The 24,820-nt window shown below is 42.5% G+C and overlaps 1 protein-coding gene and 1 long non-coding RNA gene across 4 annotated transcripts in view; one reads left to right on the forward strand and one right to left on the reverse strand.

Annotated features, from left to right (window-relative positions):
- Nucleotides 1–24,820, forward strand: part of FAM131B (family with sequence similarity 131 member B) — a 51,577-nt gene that overhangs the window by 8,586 nt on the left and 18,171 nt on the right. Inside the window, exon 1 of one of the 2 annotated variants that reach the window (XM_052701607.1) lies at nt 10,221–10,449. The exons of the other annotated variant lie outside the window; for it this stretch is intronic. Within the exon in view, the coding sequence (XP_052557567.1) occupies nt 10,422–10,449 (28 nt within the window). The 5' untranslated portion in view covers nt 10,221–10,421. Of the gene's footprint in view, nt 1–10,220; nt 10,450–24,820 lie in introns of those variants that run through there. 2 annotated transcript variants of the gene reach the window in all.
- Nucleotides 1,427–11,178, reverse strand: LOC128089830 (uncharacterized). 2 transcript variants are annotated; one of them, XR_008210698.1, is made up of 4 exons: nt 10,855–11,178; nt 10,273–10,410; nt 4,637–9,723; nt 1,427–4,266 (listed from the first exon to the last, which is right to left on the reverse strand). It is a non-coding gene; the product is annotated as an uncharacterized LOC128089830 (long non-coding RNA). The 2 variants fall into 2 exon arrangements; XR_008210697.1 differs by having other exon boundaries at nt 1,427–9,723.

Below are 24,820 nucleotides of genomic sequence, written 5' to 3' on the forward strand. Positions count from 1 at the left end.
ATCAGTCCAGAAAAGGGCATCTAGTGATTGGGGTTTGCTACAGGCCACCTGATCAGGGAGAGCCTGCTGATGAGGCCTTCTAGCTTCAGCTGCAGGAGGTGCCATGCCCATGGGCTCTTGCACCTCTCCTATGAGGAAAGGTTGAGGGAATGGGGCTTGTCAAGCTTGGAAAAGAGAAGGCTCTGGGGAGAGAGACCTCATTGTGGCCTTCCAGTACTTGAAGGGAGCATATGAACAGGAGGGGAAAAGGCTGTTTATGAGGATGGATAGTGATAGAATAGGACAAGGAGGAATGGTTTTAAACTGAGACAGGGAGATTTAGATTAGGTATTAGGAGGAGTTTTTTTACACAGAGGGTGGTGACACACTGGAACCGGTTGCCCAAGGAGGCTGTGGATGCCCCATCCCTGGAGGCATTCAAGGCCAGGCTGGATGTGGCTCTGGGCAGCCTGGTCTGGTGGTTGGCGAGCACGGGGGTTGAAACTAGGTCAACCCAGGCCATTCTATGATTCCATGATTACTAAGTCATTGACAATTTGCACATGCAGTTCTCCAAAGGTGTGCTGGGATAATATAGGAATAGCCTATTGTGTGGATTGGTTGACTACCCATTTATGCCGATGTGGAGGGTTTTTCCTGTACTAATGAAACTATCCCTATCTGTCACCAGATAATGGTAAATACATCAGACAAGGACTTGAGGGACAGCATCAATGAAGTCAGTGGTGGATGTTTCTGGAGACATATTTCCTTCAGTGAAGGCATTCTCCATTAAGGTCAAAAAGATGAGCATGTCCTACATACTTGTCAAACCTCTTGACTCTTTGCGTCCATGGCTGATGAAACAAGTTGCTTGGAATCTTTATCTTTATCCAAAATACTTCAGTTCCGTGCAGACAGCTTTAGGTAATGTGTTTGGCCAGTTGAAATCTGCATGGAGACCATCAATGTTCAAGCTTCATATGAAAATATACTTCTTTCCTGGGATTCTTGAGTGCCAGGTCATGTCTTCAGCAGTGATGGCTAAAAGTTGGGAGCAGAATGCAGTGAAATATGCTTGTGAAATTGAGCCAGTAGAATCTCATCAGGCTGCTAAGTGCTTCAGATTATGAAGAAACCACTATCAAACCACTTTTTGCAGTGTGACTGATGTTCCAGAGACAGTATTGGACTTACTGCTGCCAAAAGAAATAAATGTGATATTTACGCATTTATTCCTCCCGATCAGTTGTTTGTCTTGGGCCTCCCACTCAGGGAAACGTGGTCTTTCTTCCCAACATCTTGATATGTAATATTCAACCTCATTCAAAAAAGCTTCTTGGTCCTATTCTTGTTTGTTTGCTCTTGATGTCCATGCTCACCAAGACTGTGTCCCGCCAAGGTGGTCATTAGGCCTGTAGTTTAATAATATAAAACAAAAATGAGATTTGATAAAAGAAAGTATATGCGTATATTGAAAACAGATTTATGCAGTAGTACAGCAAGGATTATGGATTTGTACAAGGGTGCAGTAAATGTAAAACAGTGCAAAAGCCACATACGATATCCAAACAATTGCAGGCAGTGCATGATGACGTAGCCAGAGTATTGTCAAATGTAAGACCTTGAAAGGGATGGAGCTCTGTCAGCTATGGTTGTCCACTTACCTAGGGGAGCAAAGCAGAACACACCAGGATAGCATAGTTTCTCCATACTTTCTGACTCAAGAAAGAGGAAATCTCCATGGAGATACAAGTTTTAACATATATTAAAAATACTATATCCATCCCTTCATAAATTTCAAAAGTAGGCATTCCATAGGGTTGAAACTACCCACTGCAAATTAGTCTTCTTGACTAAGAGGACAGAGAAGGGTACAGAGTACTAATCAGTACTGAGAGGGATAATGCTTTGGAAAACATGGACAAAGTTTTGGTCTAGTTGATGCTTTTCATTGCCCATAACTTCTCAAACATGATATCACTGCAGACAGATAGCAGATCTTGTGTGCCAAAAGCCTAAATTTAAATTGATGAGTTTAGCTTGCAGTCAAGGTTAGAGGGACTATAAAACATAGAAACTTTTTTACTCTTTCATGTGACGTATTTTTAGGAAGCTAGAACAATTCTCTTGGTCTCAGAATTAATTTAGTCTTTCAGCATATACTGATGAGAAGACATTATGCTGCATACTCTTTGCTTTGTTCTTTGACTGATTTTTACTAGTCCTAGAGCCTCCATTTGTGTCCGATCTTTACTCAAAAAATTGCTTTTCTCCAAATCCGTACACCTCCAACCAAGGAGCGAAGCTTCAAGTTACATTCTTGTTGCCCAGTGTCTTAAGAATTCCACTTTCCTAAACATATCAATAATTTATTGGAGAGACGATGAGACCGTAACTTTTCTCATGTACAATTGTTTCAACTCTTTTATCTCGCTGATAGTAAAATGAAGAAGTAGTAAATATGAAAGTATAAAAATGCTCTTACTGCATGTTGAAACCAACTGCACCTTTGGGGAGATTAAAAGGAAGAACAACATTCTGTGGGAACAGCGAAAAGCTGATGTCCCCCAAAATGCAGAAGAAATACTTCTGCATCTACTGCACTTTTTGTTCCAGAGCCTTACTGTATGAGGATGGGCCTACTAAATTTGAAAATGTGAGAACAGAGCAGCTTTTTGAAACATAGTGATGGCTGATCACAGTACAATGCCGTGAATAAAAAACATGTATTGAATCAATAGGTGTCTTGTTTCTGTTTAAAACTACTTATTTTAAAGCATGCTCAGGACAGAATTGGCTGAAAATTAAAGATGCTGGATTATGACAAGCCACCACAGAAAGTACTTGTAAGCATTAAAACATAAGTGATTCATGGCAACATTACCTAATTGCAGCTGCTGGTCAGCCACAGAATCAACAAGGATTAAGAAGAAATAGCTCATTATTGTCTGCCAGCATAAAGACACAGCAGTGTCTAAGCTCTGGCTAAGATCACACTGTTCTAATGCAGCACTCCTTGATATTTATGAGAAGTGGAAGGGTTATCAGTTGGATGTAATACTGCCCAGAATGGTGGCTATTGTCTTTCCTGCACTTTTCTGTCTATGGAAATCACAGGGTCTTTGCCCAGTGCTGATACATATAAGTCCATATACTCTGAGGTGAGGCAGTAAACAAGATGCTGTCCTTTCCTGGTCTCCTTCTGGTAGGGGATGCCTCCCTACAGGAAGCATCAGATAGATAGCAAATGGTTTCACCGGACTCTTCTATAGCTGCAAAGATCCTGTTCCTCAAATTTCAGTAGAGAACACAGCAAGAAGCAAGGTCCATGTGTGCTTTATTAAGGAGCTTGTCAGCAGATGAGAACATTAGACCTCAGAAGTCTTGAAACACAGACAGGAAACGACATGTCACCCCCAAATCTGCACAAAGAGAGCCATTCTAGATCCTTTAAGATCTCATGCGGATTACAGCATAGTAAAGCAGGTAGGTTTATTCTGATCTCCTAAAAACAGCAGTAGGCCTGACTTGATTCCAAAACCAGTTTTAGTCAATGTTGATGTGCCAGTGCTTACTCACAGCAGCTGCGTGCTCAGTGTTACGTGTCAGAGACTATTTTCTGGATCATTTTTTGAAAGCGAGGGCCATTCTGTCAGCATGAGTGAACAGTTCCGGTTGATATTTTGCTTCTGGATACATTATACTATTGTTATTCCAGACATAACAATTTGGTAGTGAGGACAGAAATACTGGCTTTTAAAATAAGAAGTACCTTCTTTGTTGTGTCTTTGCTGTATGTTTTTATTAAGATTTGCATAACAGTATTGCAGAAAATCCCTTCCTCATAAAGAGCTAATAGCTTCACTTTCTGAAAGCTCCTCGTTCCCCATCTCTAATACACCATAGGGACAGAATGAGAAGATGACAACTGATATTTTGTAAAGCTAAAAATACCATGCCTTTTTACATAACACTGGAAATTTAAAAAGCACATTTACTGCTTGCAGTTTATTTTTAAAAATGCAGTTTGAGCAGCACCACTGGTACAGATTCAGTTGACATTTATGAGAAGTAGCTGCTGTATGTTTCACTGGGAATGAGACATTCAGTAGAGAATGAAGTAAATGCTTTTAAAAACGTTGAATAAGACTCATACTGCATCAAAGGCATTTGCACCCTGTTACACATCTCAAGTTCATGCCAGCGTCCCTTTTCTTAGTGCGTACCATGTAACCATTCTGACCCTCCAAAACTATTTCCCTAGACCTTGTTTCTTGATACTAGCTACCTGATGCTGAGCACCCTGTCCACTCTCACTACAGCAGATTCACCAAATGTTGAGTTGCCATTTCTTTCTTTTTTTTTTCCTTCTCTTTTTTTTTTTCCCCACCTTTTTTTCTTTCTCTTTTCCTCATTATCCTTCCTGGGATGCTCCATCAGTGTTCAGTTTCCAATAGATTCTTCTAGGATATCCAAAGTTTGTATCTCTACTTTGACAGCATAGACCATTTTGAGAACTCACCATGCATGAGAAGGGGAAAAATAATCTTTTGGTGCCACCATTACTTCTCCTCAGCAACGTAGGAGAAAATGCCATTGAGCACTAAGAGGAATTTTTGATAATTACTTTACTGAGTGGGTGGATTAATTCTACTGAACTTACAATTTTTTTATGGCTTTTAGATATGGGCAGAACAATATCACATTTGCTTGGAGGTGCATGTAGGTATGCATGAGCTTATTTTGCAATATGTAATGCAAATATATCCTATGTCAATATCTTCACCTATTGTCTTCAGTTCATGCACATAGCCTCAAATATTTTCCCAGATTGAAAGGACCCAGCCTTCCATTTATGTATGTCAAATATGCTACACCCTTTCAGTAGCTGAACCAGGCTGGTACTTCCTTTTTCATTCTTTGAATCTCATAGAAAGGTTTTGTCTCCTGCACTGAAGGAAGGATCTCCCAAGCAAGAAAGAATGGTATGAGTCATTTTGTTATCTCATTTCCTTTTTAGTCCTCTCAAAAATCCTACCAGTAGCTAATACAGCTTGATGTAGAATTAACTCTTGTGGTATCTACTCCATTACTTCTGTGAAGCAATTACAGAGATCTCTGCCAGAAGAAGCATTTACTGAGGAATCCATACTGCCAGTGGCAGAAGGCCAGCAGGGAAGTGTATTGGAGCAACAATCCCTGGAGGGTGATTCCTGCCTCTATAGATCTGATACAGACATTATTTTTTGTAAACATCTCCTACTTACAAAGTTAGTAGGCCTCTGCTTATTTTCCACAGCTGAAGACACATCTTGCAAGAAGCAATGTATGAAGTTGTCTGTATCCTTCTGTGATGTAAATTGGTCATGCTATGGGATTATAAGTAAGGATTTTAAAAAAATATAAATCAAAGAAGGAAAGCAAAATGAGCAGTTGTTTTTCAGTCTTTTCATAGATGGATAGATATGGTTGCCGACGAGATCTTTGGGGATGGAAATTAATGTTAGGATGAATGACAGAGAGAAGGATGATATTTTAAATTATTTTGGAGTTAGCAAAGTTTAGTTAAAAGTGGAACATTCAGTGGCAAGATTTATATTGGTAATTTTTTGCATTTGCACAGCTTTAAAAGGGACTTAAGGCAGAAGACATGGGGCACATTATTTATTGTAATATAATCACCATCCCTGATAATTAATTACTGTGAAATTAATATATTTATTAAGCAAGTGTGACAGTGACAGTAGCTTTGTATTTTACAAGCAGTATTTCTCAGGAAGAATTTGCTCCAGTATTCTAACTTAAAAGATTTTTATATAATATATATATTATAATATATACATTATATATATATTATATTATATATATATATATATATACAGAGCTACAGGGAACATAGAGAAAATTAGGTTTAATAGTACAATTAATCACTAGCTTAAAGAAAAGGTAATCAATGCTTAACAGCATGTCTTAAAAAGTAAATAAAAATTAATTAACAATTTACAGCATAAGTTTGTCTTCGGGGTTATGATGGAAGTGCTACAGTACGGATTTGGAAGAAGCTCTTAAAAATCAGATCTTTTTCTGAAACTGCTTTGCTCTGTGCTGTTATATATATGTCTCTGCTAGGCAGAGCTTTGCTCAAGCACATCTTTCTTCCCACCCTCTCCTGCTCAGACCTCTCCCTGAGTGCAGGATGGGGGGAAGAAGCTGATGGATGGCTCCTGTCACTTCCAACTGTACAGGTCAACTTGGCATTCAACCCTGAAACAAGTGCTCACTTGGAGCACACACTTTTTTTTTTTTTTACTACAGGTCTGTCAATCTCAATTGCTCACCACCAGGACTCCCCTAGTGGTCTTCTGCAGAGCTGCTTTCCAGTTAGGTGGCATGTCCTGGAGCTCGAGGCTGTTTCTTCCCAGGTGCAGGACTGTACGTTTCTTACTGAATTTCATGAGGTTCCTCTCAGCCCATTCCTCCTGCCTCCTGAAGTCCCTCTGGATGGCAGCACGACCATCTGTTGTGTCAGCCACTTCTCCTAGTTTTGTGGCATCTGCAAACTTGCTGAGAGCATACTCTGCTCCATAATCCAGGTCATTAATGAAAATGTTCAACAGGACTGGATCCTGTATTGAACCCTGAAGTACTCTGCTCATTACTGGCCTCCAGCTAGAATTTACACCACTGATCATTGCACCTATGTGAACACTTATATTTACCAAGATCTTTCAGATCAGCATTTAAATCACCACTACACAAAACATATTTTGTACACACTTTCCACATGAAACTGTAGCCTAATTATCTAAGAAAGTACCTGCAATACTCAAAAAGATCTTCAGAACCTGTCAGAAAGTGCATTTCAAAGGAAAAAAAGCACTTTTTTGTTTTGTTTTTTTTTTTGTTCATTTACTTCTTGACCCTTGCAGCAGCACCTCAGGAAAAGCAAAGACAGAAACTGTAGGGGGAAAGTTCAGCTTTACTCTGCTTATGCTCTGTTTTAGTTCAGAGATTCAGTCCTTTTGCTTTTCTCATACATGAGAATATTCATAAAATATGCCTTGTGCGGAAAAGACATCACAGGACATTAACAGATATGGCTTGAGTTTAGAATTTCATCTTCCTTCAATAGAAAAAAAAATCCTCCTGGTGGCCATTTTGACACAATCTCTGTTTGAATCAAAAGTCAGAAGCGGAAATGTCTCCTACACACACTATAGTAGCATGTTAGAAGTCAGTAACAAACTAAGCTGTATCTAATAACTGAGATGCTGCAGTATTTTTTCAGAATGTAAAATAGCTGCTCTTTTCTTATGCTAATGTATGATAAAAATTGCTCTTCAAGTGAATTTAGGAAGAAAAGTTAGGTGTTGGCTTATTAAAAACAAGAAATTGTTCTCTGATGATAAGCTTGCGTGGAACCTCCTGTATGGAAGAGTCAAGCAGCTGTCAGAACTACTGATAGCCTAGAAAGTTTTCCCAGCTTCACATGAGAATGAATTTTACTATTTAAAGTAGATTTATATACATAAGGTCTGTAATGAATAAATGTAAGAGTAAGAACCAATAAAGACACTATCTTTTGCTTAAACTGACTACATAAGAAATGGCAGATAAAGCATGGCTGTGGATGCTTGGGTGCTAACAGGTAGAAGTACTTCCACAGCTAGGTGGTATTGATTCAAAACAAACAAAAAAAAAAAGGAGTCCGTGGCACCAGCCATGAGGGCAGGTCAATAGTTCTGTGCAGTGAATGAACAGACACTTTGGTATAATCTAGTGGGAACACTGGATATTTGTCATCCCTGGAAGTGAGAAGTCCTCCTCTTTGCCAGTTCTTTTTCTGCTCTGCTTGCCTGATCCGTACTTTTCCGTACCTTACAGCATCATTATCACATGCCAGATCCTTGTGTAAACTACCATGTCACTAAAGCAGCAGAAAGCCAATCCATCAAGAAATGGAAAGCTGATTTTCAGGCACAGTAAGTGCTAGGAGTTGCTCAGCTACTTATGGAATCATACCCTGAGGCCAAAGTCAGAAAAGACTGATGCAGATTTTATTGTAGTTCAATGAAAGGAAAGCCAAATCCAGAGTTGAAAGGACCCAGGTATGATGATGAGCTTGAGACAAAGTGATCGACAAGGTAAAGTGTCAAGCACAGGAAAGAGAATGAGGAGTCAATGTGACTTACCTGAAACCACCACTGAAAATGAACCAGTGCAAAGATATGCCTGAAATCAGAAAGAAGGTTTACAGAGTAACAATTTTAGACTGTGGGTGGAGAGAAGGGGATTAAAATTGAAACATGAAACAAGAGAAAGACTTAAGAAATCGCCCACAGCTGTATTAGTAATACATCTTCTCTATGCAAGGATAAGATGCAAAAGCTGTTTGGTGGGGTTTTTGGTAAGCCTTCTCAGGACAGCTGTCCTGATCAATCCACGTACAACAGCTGTCTGGGCACTCACTAGCTTACAAAACATTTATCTAAGACAGGCCTTGTGTCTTAAAATACCATTCTTCCTATTTCAATTTGCTTTTGTTTCCCCTGTCCTTGCGTTTAGACCTGGAAGTCAATGTGGATGTGCTCTTCAGAGAGGCTAAAACACCTTCAGGTAACAAAGTTCCACAAGATCTACAGTTTCCCAGCATTTTAAAACTTAGGTTTCAGGAGTTCAGACACATCAGGAAAATATTGAGTCATTAAAAAAAAAAAACAAAAAAAAAACCCAACCAAAAAAAATAGCTTGAAACCTAACAGATTTGGAAATGCATGGAGGAGGAAGAAGAAAAAAAAGCAACTGTGGAGGAATTTCATCCTCTCTGAAAACAAGAATGTGCTGTGAAGAACATTATAGCACTCATGGTGGCCTCAGGAACCCGGACAGGAGACTGGGATCTCTTATACGTAAGGAGTGTTATGTTCACCATGCTTACTAGATCTTCAGTGCCATGGAGAAGGAGAAAATATGTAACAGCTGCTAGTATTCAGATATTGCCATCTTTTCTGTGTCTTTCCTATGTAACTTTTACTTTGGAAGCAGCCTATATAGGCAGAGTCCCTCTCTACCTACAGAGTCTCAGGCAAAAATGTATTCTTTATGTAAAGCCTTTTTCTGTTTCTTTCTTTCTTTCTTCCTTTCTTTCTTCTTTTCTTTCTCTCTTTCTTTCTTCTTTAAATCTTTCCTTAGGCTCAGCGTAAGCCATATATGGGAGAATGAACTTACCTATTCCCCATTTCTACTGTTAGTAAGGCTGCTCGGCTGCCTTGAGCATAAACAAAAATGAATGAGGCCCAAGGCTGAGAACGAAATAACTCGTATGGGATCAGCAGAATTTAATTTGCTAGTGATCAAGGCTGGTGGAAGGAAGCTGGTGAGATCAGATAGGATTTGTAGATGAAGGAAGCACAAAGCAACAGGGAGAAACCATGAGCACATCCCAGCACGAGGGTGGGAAGGTGAAAACTGAGGACAGCCAGTGGTGCCGGGGAAGTGGACAAGGACGACTTTGCCTGTTGCCATCAGGCGAGGACAAATTTGAGCCGCGACGGGGGCAGACGTAGCACCTGCCCCTAGAGATCCTTCTTTATAACCATGCCGGCAGGGAGGCATGGGAAAGGCCAGAGGCGATCCTCCACAGGGCTGAGCCCTCCCCTTTCACCTGTCCACCGCTGGAAGGGCGGAGAGCAGCGCCGCAGTCTGCACCCGCACGTGGGAGCGCTCCGGGCGGCAGCATCTCTGGAAGAAGCAAATCAGGTCGGGGACCCCCGCCGTCGCCCTCGGCGGCTCTTCGGCAGCGAGAGCTGCGAGAACCCAGGCCCCTCCCGGGGGACTCGTCCGCCGCCGCCGCTAGGGGGGCTGCCTTTAATTGAATCAAGTTTGCAAGTGTAGTTACCGGGAAACCAGCGCGAATCGCCGCCCTCCAGCCCGCCCGTGCTGCCGCCTCCATCTCCAGCATCCCCGTGCCCCTCGCTTCTCCTTCCGGGGACGCTCCCCTCCGCCCCCGGCCCCACCTGCTCGTCGCCCGCCAGTGCGGCAGCACCGCCCGCCTGCCGCTCACCTGCGCTGTCCCGGAGGGCGGGAGAGGCCGCGCGGCGCCCGCCTCCGGCCGGCCAGGCCCCCGCCTCCGCCCCGCTCCCGCGCTCCCCGGGGGCGGACGGCGCGGCCCGGCCCGGCCCGGCCCTGCCTCCCCGGGCCGCGGAGGCCGGCAGCCAATCGGCGCCGCGCTGCCGGCCCGCGGGATCCCCCGGCCCGCGTCTCCGCGCCGGGGGCAGCCCGCGCTCGTACCTGGCCATGACCCCGCGCCGGTCCCGGCTGGGCCAGCCCGGCGCCTCCCGCTGAAGGCACCGGCTCCTTTCCGACCTCTCCCCGTCGCCTTCGTCCTCCGCTTCCTCGCCGCCGAGACCGCCGCCTCTTCCCGGAGACCTGCCGGAGTGATGGGCTGCATCGGATCCCGCACCGTGGGTAAGGCGTCGGCGGGGACGGTGCTCGGGGATGCTCGGGGGGCCGCAGCCCCCGCTCCTCCGCACGACGGTGCCGGCGCGGTGGGTCGCGGGCCGCCCCTCGTACCCCCTCCTCCCCGCCGCCGCTCAGCGCCATTAGCCGCCCGCCACCGCTCCGCGCCGCACCCTGCCCGCTCCCGGCGGGGCGAGAGGCAGCGCAGGGTCGGCGCGGGGCGCAGCCGGGGGCATCTCCGCTGCCGGAGGTGCGGGTCGGCGCGCTGCCTCTGGGAGGGTGCGGGGCGTGCCTCCCGCGGCGGGAGCGGGCGGACGGCGGCGGCTCCCTGTTTCGCTCGGCGGCGGTTTATTGTCGCCCGAGCATACATAACGCTGCGCGATCTGCACGTCTGCTCTCCTCCTTCCCTCTTACATGCGCTTCAGGGGAGAGCGGCGAGCAAAACGAAATCCTTTCCTTCTCGCGGAGCCATTTCGAGGGGACGCGGTAGGAGAAATAGCGTATTTCCACTGGGCCACGCATCTTTCGGAGAGGATTCCAAGCCTTTGGGCTATGCAAACCTAGCTGTCTCCTCCTACACACATGCATATATCCCTCGATCTCTCGAGGTCCTTCGATAGGTAAGCGCAGGTCCCTCTAGATAAAATTGGGATTGAGGGGCACGCTTTCCTCCCCACAGAAAAAAATGATTTCCATCCACGCCGCATATGAAGACATCAGATATGTGGAAACACGTCATTCAAGCCACCCAAACAGCCCTTGAGAGAAAAACAGCTCGTTTTTGGTGAAACACCTATTTCTCCAATCTTTCCCAAAAGCACACAGGCACTCTGACATTTGGGAAAACTACGAGGACAAGCAGATCAAACCAGGTCCCTAAAGTAAATCTGAGTGGCTACATCAAAGTCTGCTGCTCTGACACCTCTTTGAATTAGTGAGAAAGCCCTTTGCAGCATAAGCATATACTCATGCGGAAGCAAACTTTACACTACAGCCTCCAATGTCTGCCTTAGGCTTTAATTCCCACAACTAGTCTTTCTTTCTTAACTGGTCGCAGATGGCCTTGTGACCTAAAGAAATCTTTCATGTTTTCTGGAATGTTTGCATGGCAAAGATCACTGCAATACCTCTTTTGAGATTCTTGAAACTCACACAGGTCTGTGTGCTGCAGCACATCAAAACATCCATTGCCTCTTTTCCTGCCCTTCCCATGTGTTTTATATACACACGCTGTCAAGGACATTATTTTCTCACTGTCTGACAAATGTCCTATACCACTTTTAACAGTGTGTGTTGTTACGATAGCATTAATTTTTGGTCCCTCTCACCACAACACTATTCAGATACATACTAAACATGCATCTGGTAGCAACCACTGTGGACTTAAGAATGCCACAAAGCTTTCTTGCTTAACCATGAAGCTAATTGTTCCTATGCATGGTAGGATTTTTATAATCTCTGACCTGGTGTCTGTGTTACAAAAAGCCAGTATAACTAATGTGTTGCAAGTATCATTCATACATGTAGGTCATAGATTTACATTCATATGCATCTCTTTACAGTACTAGAGGTTGAACTGGGTGCAGGTTGGATCTTTTAATTTTGCTTGGGCTTGCTCAGAACAATTCTCATCGGACAGCCTAGATTTTTCATTTCAGCCTTCGTGGAGTTATTGGTTGTATTCCCTGTTTTGCAATGTATTTAAGTGTTAGGTTTGAGCTCTAGGGTTGAATACCCTATTGTGAGTAGAACTTTGTGTTCTTGCTGTGTGGTGTACTGGTTAGATTTCTGCAGAATGTTTAATACACAGGCTCTGTGTTGCCTTTTCAAGAGGAAGCCAGAGATAGGAGGATGCTATGCTTCTGTTGTTTCTACCTTGGAATTTGCATGTAGCAGATTTTGAATGCAGAATTTGAGGGGTTTAATCAGTGCTAGAAAGATCACAATCAGTCACATTTAGTTTAGTCACCACACAGGGACCAATGCAGGATTGTGCCCTGAGCTTGCTCTGGGCCTTTTTCCATTCCAATTTTAAGCAAACCACGTGATTTCTCCATCTCCCCCAGGGACATTTTCCTATGATCTAGTTAGAAGTCATAGTCTGCACGTTTGGTGATGTTCAACTTCACATTTTCTTTCCTCAACTTCACATTTTATTTCCTAAGTATAAAATTTCCAGTTATTTCTCCCTGGGGAAAGTAATGGAGAGGAACATAGCAGAGCAGCTCCGTATGTGTAAGACTGAAATGAAATCATATTACATCTTTCAGTCCTATAGGAGATACCAGAAATCACAGTGGCAGTGATTAGGCTTGTATTTCTTTGAGTATGAGAAAATTGAAAGGTGATCTTAGAGGACTGAGTGGATATCCAGTCACCTTCTCCATGGATGCTCTCACTCATATCTCAGTGTCATACGTGTTTTCTGTTTCATGGTGTTATATCAGTTACACAACAATCCAGAGCCCTTTCGAGCATCAGAGCTCACTTCTGCCTCTGATAACAGCTACAGGTCAGGTCTGTTTATTGGTGATAATCACTCATTCCATCACATTTCCTCACTGCCCAGTGCCTCTCATGATAGCTGCACTTAATTTCAGTGAATGTAAAGGAGGCTTTCATCACTGAGGTTACTGGACATTTAAGGCTGCAATATCCAGTTGGAAACCTGTAGATACTCGAGTGCCAACCACATGCAAAGATCAGCTTGATTATTTTCTGTAATGGAATTATCCAAATTCAAGATATTTCAGGCCTGCCTACGTATCTGCATGTATTCCATTCTGAATGCATTGCGAGTGTACCTTTGACCATAGCTTAGACATATGGAATTGATTGTTCTGACTAGTGTGATCTCTCTTTAATTCTTCAAATAGATTTGAATGAATGTCAAACTCAAGGCTTTTTTTCCCAGTGATGTCTCTGATTTCTTTACGCAAAAGCCAGCAGCAAACACATTTTATGAAGGGAAATGAAATCTTGGAAAAAATATTCCAAGAAATTAGTAGTACTTTTGAAGTATGAGGGAAGAGAAAACAGAAATGTTTGCACTAGGTACCAGAAAACCTTTATGACCATGAGAATTGTCAATCACTGGAACAGTTTTCCCAGTGAGGTTGCACAGTGTCCATTCTTTGTCTGTTTAAGACCAGACAAGCTAAAGTCCTGAGAAACTTGATCTAACTTCGCAGATGACTCTGAGTTGAGTTTGGAACTCAAGAGGTGCCTTCCAGCTTGAATTACCCTGTGATCCTGTGTTTAGAACCCAAAGCCTGAAGTGGCTGACTTTTTGAATCAGATTTACCCAGTACTTCAGTCATGTGCTGTCAGAGGACTGCAAGTTTCTGCGCCGTTAGTACACTGCTACTATTCTTCTGTCCATCACTTTAACTACTTGGAATACCATATTCCACAGACTATCTCACCTCACTGTAAGAACTCTAGCTGTCAGTTGAAATCCTCTCCATGTCTGCTTAACTTGGTAATTGTGGAAAAACTAGCTCATGTGTTAGCTGGTGTATGTTCATGCACAGCAGCAGTCACTGGGTTGCAGATTGGAAAAAGCAGTTCTCTTCATTTGTCACTCAGTGGGTGAAATATGGTCTGTTGAATCTAGCTAGCAGATTTGCTGGACTTCATAACAGAACGGTCACTATACAGTTAGAGAGAGAAGCAGTGCAGATGCTAGTAAGGTTGGAGGAGCCCGTACTTTCTGTGTTGCTCTTTCACTGGCTGCACTACACAAACTGTATTGATGGCTCACAGCATCGACAGAAGGAGAGATGGAGCCAAAGACCACTCGCTTCCAGTTCATCTACTTCAGATTCAGCAGACTGGGAGCATGATAGGAGACTGAAAAGAGCAGGGTAAGCACCTGGGAGGATCAGTGTACACCCCCTTCCTTTTTCTCTTTATTCATCTCCACAAAAGATCTGAAGGTTGTATGGATTGAGATCTGTTGTGGCAAGTATAGTATGTGCAGTACGTATCAAGGAGATGCACTGTCTGGTTCCTCCTTTCCCTCTCAGTGTGTAACTGTGCCAGTGGTAAGAATTGGGAGGGAGAAGTTTAGGAGTGGAGAAGGTGATGAAAAAGGAAACCGAGTCATGGCATTAGGGATTTATTTGTTTACTTGCATGCACATAGGTGGAAAGGAGAAATGCATAGGACCCTGTAGAAACCTCTGTTTCTACCTGTGTTGAAAAGGGTGTGCATACTTGAAGAAGGGCATCTGGATATCTTGTTTCTCTCTTAGCTGGGAGGTAGAAAAGTAAAAAAAGGGATGAAGGTACACCTTTCCTACCAGACTGCTTTATGCTTGGTCTCTCTTAATAAAGCAATAGCTCCTATTTCTTTCTAGTCTGGACTTTTCTTCTTTTGAGCTGCTCTCTATCTGATCACTTTGAAAAATCAGCCAAAGAGCTCTGGGATAAAACCTTATTTCTGCCAGTAAGAGTCTGAATGGAGACCCTGTCACTGACCTTGCGACCAGTTGTCATGAAGTGTCTACAAACTGATCATCTTTGAGACCTCTCTCTCTTTCTTTCTTGTCAGGTTTATTGAAATAAGTTTATGATTTCAAAGTTGTTGCAGGGAGAGAGCTAACGAATAGCCCAGTTGTGTAAGACTGGTTTTCTAAGGAAACTGTACTGAAAAACAAGTCCAAGCTAAATGTATTATAGAAGGTCATTAGTGCAGGACAGCTGTTTTGAGCATGTTGCTGATTGCCCAGAGACTTTTATTTTTGTGGACAGCACTGCTTATGTGATTTTGAGGGATATAATGCAGGAAAGCATACTGAGTCTGCAAATTCTTACATGTAGTTGTTTGAGAGCTGGGTGTCAATGGCTTCTATAGAATGATGTACATTGAAGCAGAGAAAATGAATGTATTTTTGGCCTGTTTTCATGGGGGGATGTAGAGAAGAATACTTTTCATCTCATTTAATACGTTTTCCAACAGCAAACAGCAATAATGTCAGACTGGTTCTTAAAATAGCCAGTTTTAGAGAACTTGCACTGAAGAGCGTTTCAACAGTTGGGCAAAAATTCAAAGCTGTAGGTTGTTGAGTTTTTTCCCCAGTAAATCTTGAAATACTAAGGAAAATCCGGGGGTGGAAAGTTGGGTTTTATCAAAACTTTTAAAGTTTTGTGAGATGACTTGGGTACTTACTTATTAGAAGCATAAAATGCCAGTCAAGAGTGGGCTTATTCATAACAGATCTCAGCAAGCTAACTTCATATTGTGACATCAGTGACACTCCCTGCAGTCAAGAATGCCAGTGATGGAAATAACTTCACCTATAATTTTGGGAATAGGTTTAAATAAAAAAAGATATATAAATTATATAAAACACTGGTCAGTTAGCAAAAAATTGAGTACTTATTCTTTTACTGTTATTATACAAATATAGTACATTTTAAGTGCGTCAGAATAGCAACAACGATAGAATAATGTTTGGAACGTTCGTGTTTCTTATGTGATTCCATATTTTTCAATATAGGTGTCAGTACCTGTGATATAACATGGAAATCTAAAATATTGATAAAGTTTGTGGAAAGAAAGATTGAATGAAGTACTAAAAACAAAAATACAAATGAAAAAGATAAATTACTGAAATGGAACAGTTTAATTAATTTGGATTACTGAATCTTGAATACCAGTGTGTATTTTAAACTAACTAAATGTCAACTCATATATCTAATGAAAGAATGTGAACAGCAGGTACAGGACCAGAGCTCTATAATAGAAAGCAGTCACATTGAAAAAGATTAGAGATGTCTGAACAGATAATCAGTGGATCAATAGCTTCTGTTGTGATCCTGCAGCCAAAGAAGCTGTGGTTCTTTGATCTATGAAGAGCTGGATATTGAAGTGAAGGGGAAAGACTGTATTTTCTCTGTATTTGGTGTTTGTGGGGAAAAAAATAATAGAAAAATCTTTGTCTAATTATATTATTCTCATTTCAGAAAGTGCTGCAGGACAGGAGAATATTTAGAAAATAACTATGTGAACCATGAATCAAATCTTACAGTGGTGACTCGGTGACAGTTTTTAAGTACTTGAGTGAAGAAAAAGCCTCAAAACAATCTGTGTTTTCAACCTGGCAGAAAACAGCTAAGATCAGCGGAAAGATGGCTGACATGTTTGGACTGGAATTAAGGCAAACAATCAAATAGTGAAAATTCTTAACTATTGGAATAATTTACCAAGAATTATACTGAGTTCTCAGTCATCTGAATATGTAAAAGGCAATATTTAAAAAAATAAAAATGTATTTCAAGTGCAACAATGGAAAATATAACTAAAGAATGGAATATTTATAGCCTCAGTTGTTTTAAGAAGATGGGATTGGGTAACTGAGATGTTTCTTTGTGAGTTTAAGCTGCATGTTCTCAAATCCAGGAGCGTACTAGATTTGTAAAAGGAAACAGTCTCTGTATCCTGGGAGGATGTGTTTGTTTGTTTGGATGCTGATCAGACACAGTTCATGGGGAAAATTGCAGAAATTCTTTACAGAAGTGGAAAAATAGTATGGTGATCCAAATGTTCATGTGAATTGATGTTCCAGACCTAAATAGGGAAAATAAGTTCTAGGGATTATATTATTATGGAGTTATTGACCATTTTTACTTTCACTAGACAATTTGATGACAAGTGACAGTGACAGCCTCAGAAAGATTGAAAGACAGTGAAGGCAGGAAACTTAGTGGCTTCAGTTAACTCTATGTCTAGGGTATAAGTTGAGTGTGATGTAAGAGTTAAAACATTTGCTCCAGGAACCAGTCAAAGGGACTGAAAAAATCAAATAATTTGCATTGTGCAATGATCAGAATTTAGTGCATAATGTTAATACTACAGAGGCTGTAGTTTACTGAGAGAGTTTAAGACCATAGCAGAAAACAAGCAGGCAAGCAAACAGATAATAATTCAAAAAAAAATAAAAAAAAAAATCCTCATGCCATTAAATAATATTTATTTGCATCTTCTTGTTGTGGTGGAATTTGTGAAAGTTTATCCTCTGGAACTTTCCCATGCTAAAGATGCATCAGAAGCTCAGCTTCAGATTGAAGCCTCAGTACATGATGTTGTAAAGTAGGTAGGCAAAAAAATAAAATATCATTAAGAGGTATTCGTGCAAGACTTCTGGAGGAATCTGAGGCTGAAAAAGTTGAACTACTGATTGTGTTATGTGCTGTTACAATTACTTTGGTACTGTAAGATTGGAAGGTAGGTAACGTGAAGTCAGTTTTTAAACTAATTGTAAGATGTAAGAAACTGTGGGCAAGTAAAAGAGGTAGGCATACCAGGCAAGCTAATAAATGTTAATAAATGTGAAATGAAAAAAAAGAACTAAAAAGGATCAGAATTAAACATGGCTTGTGGTGGGAGCTGTACAACTAAGTTAGTAAGAAGAGCAGCCAAAATCTAAATAAAATATTCTGGAGAAGTCAGGCTGTCATTGCAGAAGAGATATGAGTCAGGGGATCCTGTGAACAAACTTATAAACTTGTGTTATCTCTGTCATGTAAGATCTTTCATCGGATGTTCCACGTGGGCTGGACGATTAGCAGAGAGTAGAAGCTGGCCAGCAGGGTTCCTCATCCTCTCCTGACAATGAGTGGTTCTACATCTGGTTTGGATATGATGGTGAGGATGTGATGGTGAGGAAGTAGAGCTGTTCAGTTCATGCATGAATGTGAAGAAGTGTTCTCAGGGGTGGTCAACTGGTTGTTCAGAGCTTGCCAGAGTGGCGTGTAGGTTGAACAGGGAGTCACAGTCCAAGGCCTGAGGAGGACCTCCATGGACTTAAGTGTTGGAGGGATCTAAACTCCTGTGGGATTTGCCCACTGGGTAGGAGAAGTGGTGTAATCTGAGTACACCAGGCAAGTGATGTAGGGTTGACTGACCATAAAGCCAGTGGTCCACAGTTCTGGTAATGTCGCAGGGGCCATCCTTCCATGCAGTGAGAAGGTTACTGCCTGCTCAAGAAGTCGGTTTTATGCAGCAGGGGCTCAAAAGACATTTCCCTTTGTTGGTGATCATGAGAGACTTGATTGCACCACAGAGCTTCTGGGTTCTGAGGAGGGCTCTGTGAAAGAGCAAAAGTAGGAGAAAATCCTGCAGAAGGCTTCTTGCGCTAGGTGTGTAGGCATTTCAGAAGAGTTGGAGAAAGGCATATGCCAGCACAATCCAGCTTGGACTGCCTAAGCTATGCAAGAGTCTGTTCAGAACTCCAGCAGTTTCTCTCAGAGGCTGGTCAGTGTTGCATGGGTAAAGTACAGGGTTTTGATGCAGTGCTGAGGCATGGTCAGTATTCACTGATGGATGACCAAGAACTTACCTGAAGAAAATGTTACTGCATATGTTCTGCCCACTTCTGCAGCCACTCAAGATGCCTTGACCGTCCACTCTTTCCAGCTAGTAGCTAGAAGGTGGCTGACAGCAGAGGGGTAGACTCTCAGAGCAAGAGATGTGTACCCTACTGGTACTGGTGGAATGCAGCCACGAGTTTGCTAGCAGCCTGTGTAAGCATTTCCCAGGACAGACCTCTTGATCAGTTTTATTTGGGCAGAAGAAGGTGCTACATACAGTATTTGGTAGACCCATCTGTGCCACATCTTTTAGAAACCAGACATGTCAGTAATGTATAGTTATGAGACCAGCCACAAGTTTAGTTATCTGAACACCAGGTCCGTCATGCTCTAAGAGAATATAAAGAAGGACTCTGTGGTGGTAGAGTGGTTATGGCTGGAGTCAGGGGCAGCCCTACCTCACTCCCCACCTGAAGCCAAAAGGACCCTGTTGAGCAAGCTCGCTGTGGACGTACGCAGCTGCTGGAGAAACTTTGTGAAGCGGGAGTTGAAACTGGATGCCTTCAGAGTCCCCATAAAAAAGCCTTGACCTATTCTGTTAAATACTTCCTTCTGTTTGGGGGACCAGGAGGCAAATAAAGTGAATGGCAGATTGTCTCAGTGTGGTCTTGCATCAGGTACAGTTTCATTACTCTGTACTGGTATCATGTAGCTCTAATTTGGGTGGACCCAGCACAGACTTCAGCTACATTATGTGCTTGCTAAGGGTTGATGCTTTGCAGCCTTTCCTCAGTTTGCAGTGGTCTAGAGTTTGTGGTTTTTTTTTTTTGTCAGAAGAACTCTCATATGTCTCTGGCAACAGAAGGAAAAATCTCCCTCAGGAGGCTCAGCCTGTGTGGTCTTGCAGAACCTTAAGTTTTTCTACTGATGATGTGGTGGAGGGTGTCTGAGATTGCAGCCACAGTGAGAAGGAGCTCCAGGAAGTCTTGGTCAGTCACTGAGTATTTTCCCTCACAGCATGGCAAATGTAGAACATGGGCTGCAGATAAGATACTTCCACCTTCTTGCATCTGCTCTGGACCTCTTTGAGGAGCAGTACCCCTTGCAAAGATGCAAACTGTGTTTTGTACTTCTTACCAAAGCAAGTGCTATTATTCATCTCCCAAAGAAGTTTGGTCTGCAACCAGACAATGGTGTGTTGGTCCTAAAGTTCTTCCAGGGCCAGTATGACTGTCTGCATGTGAACCCACTGAATTCCTAAGGGGCAGCCTGCTTTTGCAGCCTGAGAATATCCTCAGTTTAGCATTTCTGGCAAATTCCTCCACTGCCTTGTTGCTTTCATGTAGTTGTAGGAGAGCTTGGCACACAGCTTCCTGCTTTAATTTCTAGCACATTTGGGCCAAGGGAAGTATATACCTCTACTCTAATGTATTGATCCAGAGCTCCTGGGAGACTGCTATACAGATTATATTCTTCATCGGATTGTTAAAATGTTGATAGGATAGTGTCATCCTACAGGAGGTGATGGCAATCACCATGATGATGTGAGAAAAATAATTCTAGAATGTGTGGTTGTGTGAAATAGTTGCAGCTCAGCCAGGAATACTTTATACTCAACTACTGAGATTGAGATAGAGGCAGCATAGTGAGAAATGTGGAGTTTGCTCCAGGGTGTGGTGTACTTTCAGTGGTCTATTGTTGAGTCTCTGTTCAACAATAGCACTTGGGAGGAACCAGACAACCAAGGAAGGCACATATCAGTGAGTGGAATTATAATGTTCTGAGCCTGATATCATGGTATGGACATCAACTAGGTTACTGACTCCCATTCTACATAGGGAATTCTACACGATGTATCAAATGACAGCCATAACCTCAGTGACTTTGAGCTTGTTGGGTTGTATTTCCAAGTTGAACAAGGTTACTGTTCTACCAAAGGCAGCGACAAGAATCTTTATCTTTGTGTCACATGCTTTTCTATCTCTGCAGCATGTTGACAGTAGCTTGACAGTTAAATCAGCAAAAGTCTCTTGCAAGAACACAATAGAAAACCCCCCTGCTCCATGTAAGGAGGGCAACCAGTTTCATGATAGGATTTTATGCTGAGAGAAGGAAGTAAGAGAGCTGAGGAACTTGCTGTCCAGTAGTGGTGTTGCTAGTGGTACCAGCAGTGCTGTATACCTGCTAGTTGTGTGGACAGAAATGTTCCCAGAGTACAGGGAAGCATTTAGCTTCCTTGGTCCCCTTTCTTCCTTGAGTAGGGCCCTCTCTGATGAAGATGAGGTTGTAGTCTTCCATGGTAAGAGTCAACTGTATCGTCTTACCAGAACAATTAGTCTTTGGCAGGTATCAAAGACAGTAGCTTATTTCCCCACTGGCCATGGATATTAGATTCAGCGCTGACTGGAGTGGCTGAAGATGCAAAGATCGGGAGAAGCATTCTGAGATGCCATAGCTGAGATCTTCATGGAGGAATGACAGCACTGGCCATGTTTCCCATGCCCAGCTGTGGCCCGCCCTGCCCTCTTGGTTGTCTTTGAGGGTCCAGACGTGGACTGCAGTGGCCTCCTCTAGGGATATAGAGGAAGAGTGTTTCCTCTCTAGGGATGGCTGTTGGGCCCACAGATAATGCTTTCCTTATCTGTCCACTTCACTGACAGACCCTGGGATGAGTTTGAGTCTTCAGACATTAATGCACACAGGAAGGAGGCATGAGAACTGTCTTCTCTGGACTGGGTATCTGTTTATATTGTTAATACTTCCAGTCTCCGTTCTCCAGTGACCTTTTCCTGGACCAGAAAGCAGCCAATTCAGAAGTGTTCAATTCAGAAGCTGTGAAAGTCTGGTATGTCCCTTGAGGAGTTCTGGATGTACAAGATTCCTGTTGCAGAATGATGTCCTTTGCAGCCCTGCAGTAGAGGGCTAATGGGAAATGCCAACTTCACCAGGGAAAGCAAGGGGAAGATGAGGAAAGATGGGGAAAACAGCATTTGGAGAAGTTCGGAGGCAGGAGTTAGATAGCACCACCCATACACTCAGAATTTTGAGTCTTGAGAAAAAAGTAGAGCCTGCAGCAAGTCTTTTGCCTGTTGCCTGCTATGGAGTGACTTGTGTTGGCAGGAAGAAAACCTGCTATGGTTTGGTGGCCATTGTCATAAGACATCATTGCTACTGGCATCTCCCACACTTTGGTTTTGAGGAGGAATGTGGTGAGAGAGAAGTAGCAGTCTCTATGCCTCCTGGCTGTAGAAAGAATGGGCTTTGACCAGTGTTGTTGTTCTGAAATGGAGCTGTTGATGGGGACTTTGGCAGAGAGTATGTATTTCCCTTATGGGCTGGTGTTTTGAGCAAACTCTTGTTTTGCTTCTTCCTCCAACTTAACTTGCTGTCTGGAGAATATAGTGGGCTTGAAGATACAGTATTGGATTCCCCCCTTGGCCTGCTGACATCACCTTGGCAGTGGTGTTGCCCACCCCACAGACTGAGGGAAAGAAAAGGTCTGGGAGAGCCCTTGATGTCAACAGAGACCCTTCCTCAATCTGTCACATCTTCACACAGGTGGGACAGTGCGGATGGGAATCTGCGTGTTTGTTTGCAGCAATGCTTGGGAGATGGTCTGGAAGTCTGCAGGAAGGTTGAAAGAGGGATAAGACCTGGGCTCCACAGGCAGTGCTGGGGGGCAGGGTGTGGAGTAGGGCTGGCCTAGTGACTGGCAGGGTCAGAAAACAGAACATAATACTGGGAGGTGCTGAGGAGCCGGAGGAGGGGCATGGTGTGAAAGAGAGAGCATATGGGAAAAGAAAGGGTAGGTGGTTGTTCTGTATGTGTTTTTCATACATATGTAGTCACATTAGAGTGAGGGAGGAAAAGGGTAAAGAGGATAGCAGGGTAGCAGAAAAGCTCTGTGCTATCCCTTCCCTGTGTCCCTCCCATCTTGCTGGCTGGGGAACAGCAGTGGGCAGTGATGGGCTGATCTGATGCAAGCAGGAGGTGGTATAGCGATGCCTTTCTCTTCCTGCTCCAAACACAGGGAAAGGAGTGTGGGGGAAAGGTGCAATGCAATCTGCTGGTTGACTCCTGCGGAATAGCTGGTATGGTCCTTCTTTCTCATTGGTAAAGATGAAACTACAAGACATAGATATTACAACTAATGATATTCCTGTGCTCTAAGACAGTGTGCATGTGATGTGTTTGCCTCAGAGATTAAAATTTAAATACATAGAGAGAGCAAAACATGAAGTTGCCTGCTGCATATTGCTTCTGCAATGTTGGCTACAGGCCCACAAAAAACGGCTGCTACCTCAGTTCATATTGATGTTTCCATACTTACTGTGCTGAATGAGGCCCCTGGGGACACATTCTTTGCACTTCAGAGAAGCACTGAAGAATGAGGATAAATCCATTGCTTCTGTTCATGCTGACTGATACTTGTTCTGCAAATGAGACAGACAGGGCTTTGAGATTTTTTGTTGCTGTTGAGTTAATTGGATGTGTTTCATTTTGCAGTACTTCCTTGGCTTAAGTGACTTGACTGCTTCTCAGAACAGAACTATCCGTGTCTAACATTAGACTATGTTCAGCTCTTTTTAGTTGCAAGGACATGATGTGCAGTAACCTTTAGCACTGGTTTGAAAGCATTTCTAGTCAAGAAGGAAAATGTTGGTCTATTCATTTTGTTCATTAATATATCCTCCGTTATATCCTAAACAGCTCTAAAAAGAGATCTACCTGTAGAAAGTGTTAGAATAGTCATGGGCCAGAGAAATAGATCTTGGAAATAATTTAAGTTGCCTAAATCCAAACAAGAGAGCCTGATAACTGCATGCCTGATTCCTAATCTTATAGCTATATCAGAAATATAGGTGTTTTCATTTTTGGCCAGAAATTTCCAAGAAGTCTGTTTTGTGGAGACCAAGATGTCCTGATGGGCACTTTAGCTCACTTTCATCCATGAAAACAGGCATTTTTCTATTCATATGCTGCAAGTGGTTCAGTTTCTAGTTACACTCTGAAAAAGCAAACAGTAGCTAACTAATTTCTGTTTTCTTATCCACGTTCAAACAATCATACAAATAACTCAGGTTGATTTTTGGTCTTGACGTAGGAGAATTTGAATGCTTTCATCTCAGGTTAATCTCTGGGATGCTTCACCTGACACAGAGGCTTATTTTCCTCAGTGTTTAGCTATCTCTGAGTGGCTTTCTGGAAAGCAAGTAGGAATGAAAAAGATTTCTTTGAAGCTATACTATCTATCCATCTACTGGATCTTCCCAGTAGCTTCCACTTCATTCATTTCAACCATATTTGATAGGTTGTGATGATGTTCTGTTTGACAAAGATATTACAATCCCATGAGTATCATGAAAATTGGTATCTTGGAAACAATCAAAGGCTACTCATAATTACTGCAATTACATTTGTTGTTTTCTTAGTTATTCAGGGAAAATAAGGGAATGGAAAAGAATAATTTACCATTTACCAACATTAACAATGCCTACCAATATAGAATGATAATGTTTCTGCTCTCTGAAGAAAGTAAAACTCAAGAAAGAGGGGGCAGTTTGCTGACAGTGGATAATAACAGTGCTGAAAATTCAGTTTAATTATTAAGTTTCTTCTTATGTTAATTGACATAACACATCAGAAAACAATTGACACAAATCATGCTTGGTATAGGGCATGCATCTTCATAACCAGCATGTTGGAAGAAAACAGCATTTAGGACTCTAAAACTGTTGTGTCCTATTTAGTACAAAACAAAATATAGAAGACAGATTAAAGAAGATCTTGAGCATCCATCACAGAAGTTGCAACAAAACAGTTTATTAAAGGCTTTTGCATAGATGCAGATGCCTGATTCAAGCAAGTACCTTGTTAAATGAACAGAATACAGGCACACATACAGTATCAGTGAAGTAAAACTGAGAGAATATCAAGCAGAAACCCAGAAAAGACGGACTTGTTAACATGACAGATAAGTCATTTAAAGCTAGGTGAACTTCTTATTATTGCAGAAATGGAAAGAAACTGAAAATGCGCCCTGAAAATTTTTCACCTCTGTAGAA

Source organism: Tympanuchus pallidicinctus, unplaced genomic scaffold, assembly GCF_026119805.1.
Source record: "Tympanuchus pallidicinctus isolate F22 unplaced genomic scaffold, pur_lepc_1.0 scaffold40, whole genome shotgun sequence".
NCBI lineage: Eukaryota > Metazoa > Chordata > Aves > Galliformes > Phasianidae > Tympanuchus > Tympanuchus pallidicinctus.